The following is a 14627-nucleotide window of genomic DNA, read 5'->3' on the forward strand; positions in this document are numbered from 1 at the left end:
ATTCACACATACATGCACATTTATTGTGGGAAAATAAATATAGATAATTTATTCACAGATAAATTCTCTACTGTTTACCCAAAAAAAAAAAAAAGACAATAATCCCCATCTGACAGGAATTCATCCTATGACGAAGTAAGACCACTTAAAAACAACGCTTTACATTCACTATCCTGTAGAAGACTGGTCATTTAGCAGATTACTTTTCAGTGTCTTACTATCCTGTCATAATTTTAGTCTTTCTGCTACAAAATTTATGATTTATCTAATTCATCTTGAAAATCTACATAAAATTTAAAATGGTGACAACTGTGCATTTGAGAAGTTTTCATAGTAAAAATATTGCAAAATATTATGTTCAAAACTAGTTGTATATCCCCCTAATAAGAAAGCTATGAGAATTAAATATTTTTGCACAAATCTTGATAAAATAAACATTTCCCTACATAGAATAGTACTGATAAACACAATGATGATACAAAATTAGAGTTTATTGGCTCACTTGAACACTGTAGTGCTGTCACTACCTTGGATCTTAAAGCTACTTCAAAACATTTAAGACATCTATTATTTTGATTATATGAAAGAAATGAGATTATATGAAGTTAAGAGTGTTCCCAAGTACACCTTTCAGTTTTAAATGTAGCTACTCCAAAAAAGAAAAACTGATACAAAAGGGAATGAACACAATAGGTACATTTTGCTTTCTAAAAACAAATTCTGGTACCTCGTATCATTAAGTGATTTTTTTTTAACAGCAGATTAAGAAAAACACATTTCTTTTACCTCATTGCATGCAGCCATTCAGCAAATCTTACCAGATTAATGATGTACCAATTTCATAACTTTATTCACAATGAACAGACAGGTGTACCTCATCCAAGAAAAGCTCTTTGTTTAACCATAATTATATTCCATTCAGAAAATGTCTCATGAAGAAAATATGCACCTCACAGTGGGTTCTTCCCACCTCTGTCTATACAGTAGGATGAACAGCAGGCTCCAGATGGAGCAGATAAAGATATTTAATGAATGTGACTTCAGTTAAGACTTCTGTTTTCCAGAATAACTCAGTTGCATGTAAGAGTTTGACAGCTATCAAAAAAGATTTAGCATTCAGAATCCTAACAAAAGGTTTTTAAATATTGAATCTAAGACCTATGGTGCATCAAAAAGCTTCCCCATTATTACAACATACTTTGAGATACTAATTACTTTAGTGAATACTACCAGGAACCTCAGAGAATAAATCCAACAACTATCAGGAGCTTCCTGCAAGACTGCAACATCAATTCAACAGAATAACAGTAAGAAGCAGAAGAAGCAGATGAGATTACGGGGTACAGTGTTGGCATGTGAGTAGATTATAAAATAATATGCTAGATAAAAAAAAAAGTAATTAAAAGCCAGTGACATGTTTATCTTTTGTTCCTTTTTAATCAATAATTATAAACTGTAAAAATGCACCCTAATTCACTATAATAGACTATGCCCTGAGAAGTAACATTACACATTAAGCAAAAGCCACTAGGAAGTGTCAGATCTGCAGTTCAAAAGCATAATATACGGAATTCCCTGGAAGCATATTTCCTCCATTTTTCAGCAACACAGTTGCTTCTTCAGAGAAAAAGGCAAATGAAGATTTATGCTAATTCTAGTTTTCCCAACTTTACTACAGTATTTTTTCCATTCTCTTTCAAACTGTCCCTGGAAAGCTTGATAGATTCATTGATAAACCTCTTGCTTTTCACATCTGAAAAAGCATATAGGCCTAGCATGACGTTCTGAAATAACTGAGCCTGATGAACTCCACTTACGGACATCAGTCAAAGTACTTTTTGGGAGGTAGTCAGAGTTACTCAAACACAAAATTAGGCCACCTCACTAATGCTTTGCTACATTCTTCTTTGCTGGTTGGAAGAACAGAGAAGAGGCTGAAAAGAAACATACCTCTGAGTACACAAGGAAAATATCATAGACAGGGACACTAAACTTCCTTCGATAGTAACTTGAATGTTAAGTGCATTTGAGAATTGGTGAGTTACACCCTATTCATTGTATCTAACACTGATAAAATAGTAAGATCTAATTACATATATCTCATCACTCATTAAGTGCAAAGATGCATTTTGAAGTGACATCTATGTTTCAGTGTCAGTTCATTGCTTTTTCCAAAACTGCTCCATGAGATACAATTCAGCAGTTGTGGGTTTTTCTCCACATATGGTAAGTGCAATGGTTCACCTCCTACTTGATTTAAAAAAAAAACAAAAAGCACTCTTCCCATACAGAAGGCAAAACAAAACTAAGCAAACAACAACTTGTCCAAAAATTTAATCATCAAATCTCTGAAGATTCCCAACCTAAATTATTCTCTGGTACTCACGTTTTGCTCAGTGTATATGTTCTTGAAAAAAGTATGCTTTTTGAGTCTGTTTATGCAGAAAAACTTTTCCAAAACCCCTTCTTTCTGTTCATCAATATTATACAGTACTGTTTTAAAAATTCATTAGCTATCTACTTAGCAAAAAAATCACTCCCATCCATAAAGTCTAGCTACACATTCTAATTAAGCAGCACTAGAATAAAACTGGAAATGCCAGAAATTTTCATTATAAGACAAAAATCTAAGCTTTCTCACTATATTATCACTTTGCTTATTTGTCTTAAAGCACGTTACATACAAGGTAATTAATCAAATAGTATAAACAGACAAGTTATTTATCCCCCTATTTAAATAACACATGGATTTTGTTGTATAAAGAATATGTAAGCAGTCAATAAAACACAAATATGCAGACATGAGTACATTATCAATTAGAGCAGCTATAACAATGCGTTCCAATGACTTCATACAAGTTTGTTATTGTAGCTGTATTTAATGCTGCGTGTTTCTCCAGTGACTGTAACACACAAGACAAACAAAATGCCAGTGAAATAACAGTTACTGTATTTACCAGCTGAGAATTTACCACTTTAAAACGTGGTTCCTTCTATTCCAAATTCTGTAGTTTCAAATTACTTTTGTTCCTCGAAACCCTTTGTTTCTAGTACAAACAAATTTCTACAAAGACTAATCCAGTGAACAAAAAGAATCAATTAAAATCACACATACTACAGCAACAGAAAATTAGGAAAGATGCTGAACTTTACACTAAGATGTTTAAAGATGTACAAAGTTTGATTTTATATTTGAAGAAATTTCAGAGAGTGAGAGCCTTGAATTCTGCAGTTTCTGCTGGACATTTTCTCTGCAGGAATGTTCACTGACTAAATTATTAGTCTCTGATCTCTGAAACACAAAACAGCTGAAATGCCTTACGTAAAGTAGCCATGCTCAGTACATTAACTACCAATGGCCTAAAGCCACTTTCTATTTTTCAAGTAGTGCCCAAAGGGGACTCTGCAGTAACACCAAGTTGTTAGACAGGTATACTGCAAAGATCATATTCCACAATTTCACATCAGTTTGAGCTTAATGCAGTATGTTAGAAGTACCTCTTAAATAGTTTCGTGCATGAGGCTTCTGGACATTGATAGTTTGAAGCAATTTGGATATTATTATCCTTAATATAATTTATACTGTTACTGTTAAAAAATTAAAGCTCAAACTTAATAACTTATTGTTTGCATTTCCTTCAAACAGAAAGATATGACTTGTTTCAATTTCACTATTAACTTTTCAGGTCTGCAAACATTTCTAAATGTAACTATTCTAACTGGATTTTAAAAAAAGAGTGCAGGGGAATATTTCCATGAGGTGCAGACTTTAAAAACCCATACTTATCAATTATGCTACAGCCATCAGTGTTTTACAAAAGCAGTAAGAATATCAGCACCATCTCTAATCAGAGTTTTCAGAATATTTTTCCAAGTACTAAAATTCAACGTAACTCTATTCAGTTACATGTGACCAAATCTTGTCATCCTACAAGAACGCATCACTTGTGCTGACATGAACAGGAACTATACACATGTACATGAGGGCATCTGCTTAAATGTTTATGATGTCAAGTTCAAAAGCACAGAAATTCCACAGAACAGCTCTGAGAATGCTAACTGAATCTCCAGATTATAGTCTGGAAGAACTATATAATGAATTTCAAGTCAGATTCCAATATTAGTATTTTCTTCTGAAAGCCTCAGTCTTTCCAGTGCGAGAGAATCTCTTTCCTTCCACAGTTCAAGAAATGTTTCTCATCATGCTCCCACTTCCAAGATTGCTCCTATCACTAATATTTTTCTCATAAACAGGAAAATTTTGCCAAGGTAAACAGAACACACAAATACATTACTAAGTAATGTAAGACCAAGAACCTGATCTTTAATACACTGCACTCTTGATTTCACACTTTCCAGGCTCATACTAGTCATTATTGGGATACTGTTATGCAAGCTGACTCAGGCTTCTACATACTTTAATGCATTGTCCACATTCACTAAACATCAGGTCTCCTGGGATGTGTAAAAGCTCTTGCTCAAGTTAAGTTCTCAAGTTCAGACTCATGCTTGTACTTGAACCTACTCATGTGTCAGTGATCATTGAGGCAACAGCTTATGACAAAACTGTGCTCTCAAGCCAATCCCATACCTCCTTCAGACAACAGCTATGTTTTCTGCAACTAAAATCATCAACGAAACCACCAGAGCATCCCACAGCACCTCAAAGCTAACGTATGCACATAATACTTGCATAGCTTCGGAGAGGCAGGTGTGGATGCCCTCTGGAACAAAGCTTTGATAGGGAGATGTTCCAGCCTAGATCAGTCTTATTTATGTACTGTAAACAGAACAGTGTACATTTAGAAATGTCATTTGTAGTTACTTTGTGCCTGAAATGAATCATGAACATACTCTCAAAGACTGGAGGTGGTCTGTTTTCATATTGAAATGCAAGAGTAAATGCCATTTATCAAGCTTCTTAGAAGTCGAGAAACTTCACATTTTGAGTGCTTTTTTTAGTCAAAGTGACATCTTTTGAGCAAAGTGACATCTTTTTTCTTCCCTCATTGTTTCTCTCTGCCCCACAGAAACAGCATCTTGAAATTTTTGGTCAAGAGGCATATGGGGCAGAAGATAAATAAAACAATTATGGCAAGGAAACGAACTTGAAAATCTAATCCCCCCAGAGAATAGTCTGCTTTTAAAAGAGGCAATGTTGCCATTGTATGGACTTCTATAGTTGTAGAATGTTTTCCCTGGGTCTGTGTACCAGCACAACTCTACTAGTGTAAAAAATCCCTTTTACAGACAAATTCTAAGGAAATTACAAAATATACTATTCATAATTGATTTCGAATTCCCTTAAAATTTACAGTTATGTAAACACAGATGTATGGCTGGAGTAGAGCTCTTCTTTAGGAGTAAAAATGCAAAAAAAAGCCCAAAACAACACAGACTGAAGCTCTTTAAAAAAAAAAATCCAGAAGGGAAGGGTTAGCTCTCTTGTTGCTGTCACTGTTTTTTTTTTTTTTTTTAATTGTACAGTCTCAATCATCAGTTGGAAGAGCTACTTTTTACTCCATCCAATACTGGACTTGTAGGGTCTTGATTAAATACAAGTTACCAATGTGTGATTTGACAGGGTGAGAATCTGTAGTGTAAAAAGGACATTCAGAAATGTGTATCACATGTGATTAAATCTGGATTGTTGAGATAAAATAAATAAATAAAAAACAAGTAAGAAATGAAGATAGTATGTTTTAAGAAAACAATTCACAAATACAGCCAAATACAGCTCTAGCTGTGGCTGAACATGCGTTTGAACTATTTTCTGCCACATTTTCCTGTATCTGCTTATCAACCTTATAGACCTTCCTATGAAGCTAACGTGACAATTAATAAGCAAACAAAAAACCAATTTAAAACAGTAAAAGGTATCACAGCTCCAAAACTGTTACTGAAGCCTTCAGAAAGAAACACTATATTCTGGTGTTCTACCAAAGACTGCTATACAAAAATAATAGCACTCACCAAATATAGTCTGGATCCCATAAGATATTAGAATGATGCCATACAGGAACAAACTGGGAACAGGTTTAGCTGATAGTGACAGATTCTCCCACATTTTCAGACACTCTGTTTCACAAGCATTTCAAACTTTTTTCTTTTACCTTTTTTTTTTAAAGTCAAATGATTCAGAGTCCACCTTAATGCAGAAGTTAAAAAAAAGTCATGGTAGGAAGCTGGTAAGAGTGATTTCTTTGAGAGATTAAGTAACAAACTGCATTTGCTTAATAAAAACATATGCCAGTTCTTTAATAAAATGACAGATGTCTACTCTGAAATTTAGCTTTAGGACTGACTGTCAAAAGAAAGAGAAACACAGAGTTAGCTAACACTTGCAACCAAGACATGCATTTGTGTCTGAAAAGAGAATATTGCACTAAGAGAAGAACCCTGAAAGCTTTCAATGTTTCCTTCACTGACCTAAAAAAGTAACTAACCATTTTCTATAAGCAGTAGCAAACCTGGCTTGGTCCACATCCCTACAAGTTGATAATACTTTATCAACAAACTGGTATTCCATTTCTGGACCAAGAGAGTCCTGCACAGGAGCACGCTTCAGGCGTTTTGTTTCTTGGGTATAACCGTGTTTGCTGCTGGATTCATTCAAACCATCAACATCCATAGCTTGTGCCAAGTGACTTGCTGCAGGACTGTGGTGGGAATTATTCAGACTTTCATCACTGCTGTCCACAGATGATACCGACGTATTCACAAGAGGAAGTTCGTTGCTTAAGTGCTGCTGAAGGTAGAATACACACCTTCTTCAAAGGAAAAGAAAAGAAGAAAAGAAGAAAAGAAAGTCATGCACTGAAAATAACCTGCTGCTGCTGAACTACTGCAATTCATTTGCCATCCCACCAGACTTCCCTCACAGACACAAAATCTGCTGCTCTGCGCACACTGTACTAGAAAGGTCTCCACCTTTGGCAAATCTCCTGTCACCTAGTCAGGAACCTGCACCCGGCTGGTAAAGCAAACATTTTCTGCACCCAATCTTCTGTTGCATTTTGTTCATTGTGTGTTGTTTCAACATTTAAAGTGTGAAGCGGTTCATAACCAGCATCTTCTGTCTCTTGCACAAATTACAGGGACAAGTGAAGCTTACACATCAAGATATTTAAGCCAAATCAAATTTCACAACAGCTCTGATTATGCTCTTGAACATTTTCCAAACATTTAATACATAGTAGTTCAAAAATCTTTTATTGAGTGGTACTTCCTAAAACCAAAAATTTGGAAATACCACGTGAAGAATCATCCACAAATCAGAAGCAAATTCTTTTGATCAAGGCCTCTTACCTATGACACCACAAGGTTTCATGCCCTGGGTAATTATCAATCAGTTCACTGCAGAGTTCCATCTCTTCATCTAAACGGCTGGGGAGATCCACACTTTGCTCCTCTGCACAGGCAGCTTCTGTCCCTGCACTCTCTTCCTCCTTCTGAGGGCTAGGGTTTTGTTCATTAACCACTTGCTTTTGTACCAGTATGTTCTTGTCAGTCACCGTTCTGCGTATCAAGGAATTGAGCAAGAACTGGCGGTAATGAAATCCACTATGGTCCGAGACATGCATGGATACCCAATATTTAGTGGATGAAAGTTCATCAAGGAGAACCTGAAACAAAATGCACACACAATTATCAACCAGTATAGTGAAGGAAGTTACCACTACTGCTTCTGCATTAAGGTAATCCCTTCTTTGGGATTTCAGCCATTGTGGTAATGGTTTAAGAATACAGAGGAAAAAGAACTACCACTGAACCTTTTGTGCTATGTGCTGAAAAGCATCTTGGCATTCCTGCAGAAAACAAATTAATACTTCTTCCAAACTGTGAAAAGGTTTTTCAGAAACCTACCCACAAGCTGAGTGGGAAAAAAACCCAAACCACTTCTGATACGAAATAAGCAGTGGTTTAAGAATCTTAAAAGGGTTAGCAATAAATACTATTTAGAGGAGGCACAAACTACACTGCTATTAGCTTTAAGAATTTTACTTCTTTACCCAGTGGATTGTGGGTGTCGGAAGGTAGGTGAGTTGCTTAAAAAGAAAAAACCCAAACTTGATTTGCACCTTGATTTTCCATGACAGAAAATCAACCATACTATTATGTTTAAAGTCCTAGAGCTGGTGAAGTATAAAAATATGTGTCCATAATCAGGTTCCTTGATTTTACTACTGAAGAACTCCTAGAAACGTAACTATGAACTCTTTTCATAACAACTCTGGTAGATACTTAAATTGCCAACTGTAGCTCTGTTTTTAACACTTCCGGCTCCTGTGAATTGTCTCTTAATTCTGAGTGCCTTTACACTTCAAAATTCATTTCTGGAGAGAAATGCAAGTTTGGCTTCCAGACAAAGCTTTCACTATGCTTTGCTTTCTCTGTTAGAGCCACTGGTTTGGTTCTTTTCACAGCCCTTAACCTCTTTCCTCACACTGCTTCTCCTCCAGAGCTTTAACTATGCAAAGAGTTTAAAACTACCCTCTTCATTTACTTCTAAAGACTTTTGGAAGTAATCTTAATAGTCTTATGGTATACTCTTGCTTTTAACCTCTTCTCCTAAGCTACTTACACCACTTAATAAGACCAGCTGATGCAAAACAACTTTCATAGGTAGAAGTCCTTCTTTTAGATATTGCGGCACAAAAGCCACAGCCTCCCATAAAGGAAATAATGGAAACACACAACACTAGGTATATAACTCTTTGGGAGGGGGGCATGTGTTCTAAAAGAAATTGGAGCAAATACAATGCAAATAGTGTCTTCTGCCCTAGATAATAATCATGTTTTTCTAAATCTTGCCAAAAGATACCAGCATTGCCTTCCGTTTAGAGATCAGCAAACTGAAGTGCAGTATTAAGTAACAGTGCAAACACAGGATTCTTAAGGGGGCTAAAACTCCATATCCAGATCTGCACTTCAAACCATAAGAACAGCTTTTCCTTCCTTTCTTCACAGAACTGAGCTTAGTGCTTTAAACTTTTGAATCCAGAATTTGTAAGTCTATCAAGAACATAAGGCTCAGAAATTACAGAAATTACTTTATTCAGCTGTAATTAATACTATACACATTTATGCTCAACTGAGACCTTGGAAGAATACAATTATTTATCTGAAATATTTAAAAGCTACAAATTTACAGGGGAACATCTTAATTATGCATTTAAATTCCCTGTACAAAGGGAACAAAATTATTTCCAGCATTACTCCTTACCTGAACCAGAACATCTCTTCTAAAAAAGCAAGACAGAAGATTGCCAGAAGATATATTCATATCTGCAAAAAACAGCCTCCTACCTAGGAACCTCAGAGTACCAGTTGAAAATGCTTCTAACAACTGGAAGTAAAAGAAAAAGCCAGCTAATGCCAGAATTCCAAGAGGTTCTTTCTTAGAAAGCCAGCTTTCTTCAATTCCATCTCTATCAGTACAAGCCCTTTGCCACTGTTCTGTGAAGAAAGATGAAACTATATGAGAATTCCTCCCTCCCCACTCTTGACAACCTCTTTTCTACCTCTGGTGGTAAGCTGGCTACCATGGAACTGGCAGCCTCTCCCAGAACATGACATGTGTCCTCGGTGACCTTCGTCTCAACCTCTAGGTCTGCACTCCCTCTTACACCCTCCCTGACCATGTGCTTGCTTGTTTTAGAGCGCTTTTCCAACTGTGAACTGTTGACCTGAACTTTCTCCCTGGTCTGCGACACTGGGGAAATGCAAAGGAACTGGGGAAACAAACTTTTAAGGACAACCAAATAAATACAGCACTCACATAAACTAGCACTTTTGAAGACCCTGTCATCTAAGAAAAAGCTAAGGCATTACTGGAGATGGCTACAAGAAAAACCACTTTCTGTCTCATGAACATGTTGTCTTCTGGGCATCACACAAGAGAAGTGCTACCTCATGACAATTACCCCACTACTTGTTTGCTTGCTTGTTTTACTGTAGGGTCTGATAGTCAATCTCCATATTATGAAACTGAGTATTTCAATCTAAAGAAAACAAAAAAGTTTGTCAACCCTTGCTGAACTACACCCTATTTTTCTATCTGCATGACTGAAGTAACATGATGTGTATGAATTTTAAGACTATACCCCTCTCTATCCCAGTTCCCTAATTATACACCCACCTTTTAGTAGGTATCTGGAGCCCATGATCTAACCCCAATAACTGACTGTACAGTCATGTGAGAAAGCTGAAATCAGGCTTTCCATGGCAAGTACTCCAATACCAGAATTATTAGATTAGCTTCAAACTATCTATTCTTGACAAATCCTTGATTTATGTTAATGAACACTCTTTAACACTATTGTAAACTTGCTAATGCTATTCAAATTCTGCAGCTAGAACAAACTGAAATTTCTATATTGAAAGATAATGTTTTTGACTATCTAGTGTAAGAAAGAAGGAACATCTATATCTTTTGAGTAAGTTTTTCCACTGGGCCAAAATTTTCTTCTCTAGCATTTTAAATCTTTTTCCCAGAGCTTGAGCTGAGATTCAGTCTGCAGTAGCATTAGGATTATCAAACCAAAGGAAAAAGAATAACCAAAATCCTATTACACAGCCTACCTCTTGAAATCCTCCAAAGCAGGTCAACAGCTTTGTTAATGATAAACTTATTTTGAGAAGTCATATTTAAATGATAATACAACATAAAAATTATGTTTCTGGGCCTCTCCTGCCTTGCACACTTCAAACTACAGGCAAAGTTTGTATTACAGCAGAAATACAGCCCTAAATAATACAGGTACTCCTTAATTTCAGGCAACCTTGCAAGAACTCAATGGCCATAGAATCAGTGACGACTGTTTTATCTGCCAGTTTTTCAGCATGATTCAAGTCCTGCATCTTGTTGAAATTTATCATACTTTTCCGATACTCAAACAAAGAAATTGCTGAAGGTGTTACATGAAACATTAAGCAAGTAAAAAACCTCCAAAGAATGGAAAAGCCAAGGCAAAGCTGGACAGGACTTGCTAAGAGGTGCAAAAAATAAAGAGAAGGGACTGTATAAGTACATAGGTCACAAAAAAAGACCAAGGAGAGTGTATGCTCCTTAATTAACAAGAATTGGTGGCAACTGACATGGAAAAGGATGAAGTACTGAGTTTGTTGTCTCAGTCCTCAATGGCAGTCAGGCCTCCTTCTGAATTCTCTCTAGTCCCTGATCCTGTAGACTCTTGTATGGGGAAGCAAACTCCCTCCCACTGTCAGCAAAGAGCAGGTGCAGAATCACTTGAGGAAGCTGAACAGCAGCAGGTCTACGGCATCTGAAGATCCACATTACAGAATTCTAAGATAACTGGCTCACGTTGCCAAACCACTGTCCACTGTACCAGAAGTCACGGCAGTTAGGTGAAGTCCCCAGTGACTGGAAAAAGGGAAACACTGCTCCCATTTTAAAAAGGGGAGAAAGGATGACCTGGGGAACTGGAGACCAGTAAGCCCCATCTGTGTGGTTGGCAAGATCATGGAGCAGATCCTTTCAGAAGACATGCTAAGGCACCTACAAGACAAGGAGGTGACACAAGGCAGCCAGCAATTGTGCCTGACCCATCTGGTGGCCTTCTATGACAGAGTGACAGCAATGGTCAACAAGAGAAGACTAACAGATGTCATCACTCTAGATGTGGAAGGCATTCAATATGGGTTCCACACGACATCCTTATCTCCAAATTTGAGACAGATGGATTTGATGGACGGTCCATTCAGTGGGTAAGGAACTGGCTGGATGGATGCAGCTGGAGAGGAGGGGTCAACAGCTCTGTGTCCATGTGGAGATTGGTGATGAGCCCCTCAGAGCCCCGTCTTGGGACTGCTCCACTGCCCCCTCCAGTGAAGTATTCAATACTGGGCTGGATGGGGTCCTGAGCAACTTGATCTAATGAGTTGCATCCTTGCACACTGCTGGGTGGTTGGAATGAGATAGAGAACACTCCCAAGCCAAATGATTCTATGAACCTGCATATTTTTGTCAAAGTCTGTAATGCCTGCCTTTTCCTTGTTCTTCTTATTTACTTTTTTCCTTGCATCATATCTTGCAACTAAACACTGTATAATTCTGCCTCTTAAAGTTACCTAGACAAATTTTATCACAGGTTTCTTGCTGTCTTTTATGCTCCACACTTTTCCCTAATTTTCCTGTATCCCAAACACCTTCTACTAGGCCCCTGATGAGGTGCATTGGTGGTGTCCTGAAAAAAACCTAGAGCCAACACAGATACTTCCCAACAGGTTTAACACATTGGTGGAGGGACAATAGCATCAGTGAAATGTTGCCAGAGGTAATAGAGACCAGATGGACAACTCAAGACAAAAGTATCACCTCTACAGTCTTCATTCTAAAAAAAGTAGATCAGTAGGAGAAGTGGGATGGCAGGCCAACTGAATAAACTTTGGAATGGTCAAATGAATTTAAAATACTGCCTTCACAGGCATGTTTGTGATTTGTCACAAAATGCACTCACAACTGACAATTAATAAATTCACCAAAATAATTCCAGTTCTGTAGAAAGTTATTTCTATTACAATGTAATTATTTTTCTTTAATTAAATCAGTATGGAATAGCAAGTGCAAAAAGCACTCAAGGTGTAATCCTGATCCTCAGACTACTATTACCGGCATAATGGACACAGAGCTGTTTAGAACTTGTTTTAAGGCATAAAATGACTTGAATTTTCTTTAACAGTGCTAACTCCCTTCACCTTTTAATAAGCTCCTGAAGATATTAAAGTTCCTGTTTTCTGTAAATATAGACCTCTAACCCTAACTTCTAACCTCCAATCTCTCTGAATCCTGCAATTCTTCTGAGTTTTCTGAAAACTACCTTTTCATATACACTTGCTAGGCAGATGAATCCAAATTCCTCCCTGTCTCTGAAATGGACATAAAAATAATGGCTACATTGACTCAACAATGTTGAGTTCCTCCCTTATAACCCTATGCGCCAAAATGCAGAAGCCGCTGTTAAAAGTGAGTGATGAGTCACTGTATCAACCTAATACTCAAAGAATTCACCTAACCACTGAGAAAACATTGTAATACAAAACTGCCTAGACCGTGCCACATTAACTAACTTATTTTGCTGCAGGTCTTGAGAAAACATTCAACACTGCATAAAGTGCCCCTGAAACAGCTAAATCAGGTCCCAGTGTAAATGCTGTCAAAAAATACTGCTGGAGCTGAAAAATTAGTTACAAGCACTACTGTGCCTTCTCCAAAATTCTTGCTGTCTTTACTTGGTCCTTCAAAATTCTGAAACCACATGTAAGCTGAGTAAGAGCATCAAAACATCGATATTACATTATCAATTTAATATCTGTTATGCATTACCATTTTCCTCTACTGTGAATTTCAAGACTAGCGCTGGAAGAATTACTTAGAGTTCCCCATTCCTTACTTTGGCTCACATAGTCCCTCCTAAACTCTTACCACACATATGTTAGCACCAAGTACTAAGAGAGAAACAGAACTTTCTATACAGGCGAGAAAAATGTGTTACTTCTGCTGAGCAGAACCTGCTTACAATGGCAAGAAAAATGCAAAACATACTCACTGCAAGATTTTGTCCCCTTTCTTAAAACATTCTTAGCTACCTGTGATAACGTCACTTGATACTCTTCATTCATGTTATGTAGTCTGCTTTGCAAACCAGTATTTGGGTTTTTTTGGTGGAGAAAATTTAAGAATTCATTCACTATTTTATTATACCTTGACAGTGAGCTTTGCCAAATGCTGTAAAACCCAGATGCGATGGGACCAGGCATTGTAGTTGCTTGGATATCTCCCAGCAGCTTCAGAGCAGACATTCATTTCCTCCTGCACCAGTCGGTGAATCCTCTCCACAGGTGCTGCTCCCAGGTTTCCTTTAGTTGCAAGACTGGGCAAGGAGTTTTCCTGAATTAGCTGTTGCAGCACCCATCGTCTGGTTAAACGATGTAAAGTGTTAATGGTGAGAGAGCAGTTTTAAGAGAAAAAGATGTTTTTTCATGTGCATAAATCAAACCTTTCCAGTATTTCTACTCTCTGAACTATATTCTAGCTAGGTAACGAGTGAGTAGTAAACAACCATCTGAACGCTTGCCATGGTATAAACTATGACACGATCATTGCACTCCCAACACAGCTACACCAGTTTGCTCACTCCAAGTGATCACAACTACTTACACAGCATTACAAAATAAACCAGAAGGAAACAGCAAACTTGTGAAAGAGTGCAAGCAGCATGTGCATGAAATTTCTAACTCGCTCTTCTTTCAAAGTCTTGCACAGCACTAAAATGAAGGAGCCAAAGCAAGATAGAAAGAAGTGATTTAATAAAAAATTAACTCTGCTGAGTATCTTTTACATCTGTAAAAGATACTAAGCAGTACTGCACACTGCAATTCAAACTGGTTTCTGTACACCACCAGCAGTAGCAAAGCCCAAAAGGCTTGTGGTTTCAAGGGCTATAGGTATAAACAAAACAAATGTTTCTGCTGATGATTACACATACTTGAATTCATATATCTGAGATAAGCATAGATTCCTATGGTTCTGGTTTTTTATTTTACTTTGGACAAAATGTTAGTGGTATTTTTAGAAGTAACCTCAATGCTGCATCTGCAGCTCC

General features: G+C 37.2%; 1 protein-coding gene across 2 annotated transcripts in view; it reads right to left on the reverse strand.

Moving 5' to 3' along the window:
- Positions 1-470: 470 nt before the first annotated feature.
- Positions 471-14627, reverse strand: part of PTAR1 (protein prenyltransferase alpha subunit repeat containing 1) — a 32461-nt gene continuing 18304 nt past the window's right edge. The window contains exons 5-7 of one of the 2 annotated variants that reach the window (XM_074533651.1): positions 13727-13940; positions 7309-7625; positions 471-6767 (exon numbers count right to left, since the gene is read on the reverse strand). In XM_074533651.1, coding sequence (XP_074389752.1) covers positions 6422-6767; positions 7309-7625; positions 13727-13940 — 877 coding nt within the window. In that variant the 3' untranslated portion in view covers positions 471-6421. Of the gene's footprint in view, positions 6771-7308; positions 7626-13726; positions 13941-14627 lie in introns of both variants that reach the window. The other variant, XM_074533650.1, reaches the window with a different exon arrangement.

The sequence above is a fragment of the Zonotrichia albicollis genome, chromosome Z (genome assembly GCF_047830755.1).
Source record: "Zonotrichia albicollis isolate bZonAlb1 chromosome Z, bZonAlb1.hap1, whole genome shotgun sequence".
NCBI classification, from domain to species: domain Eukaryota; kingdom Metazoa; phylum Chordata; class Aves; order Passeriformes; family Passerellidae; genus Zonotrichia; species Zonotrichia albicollis.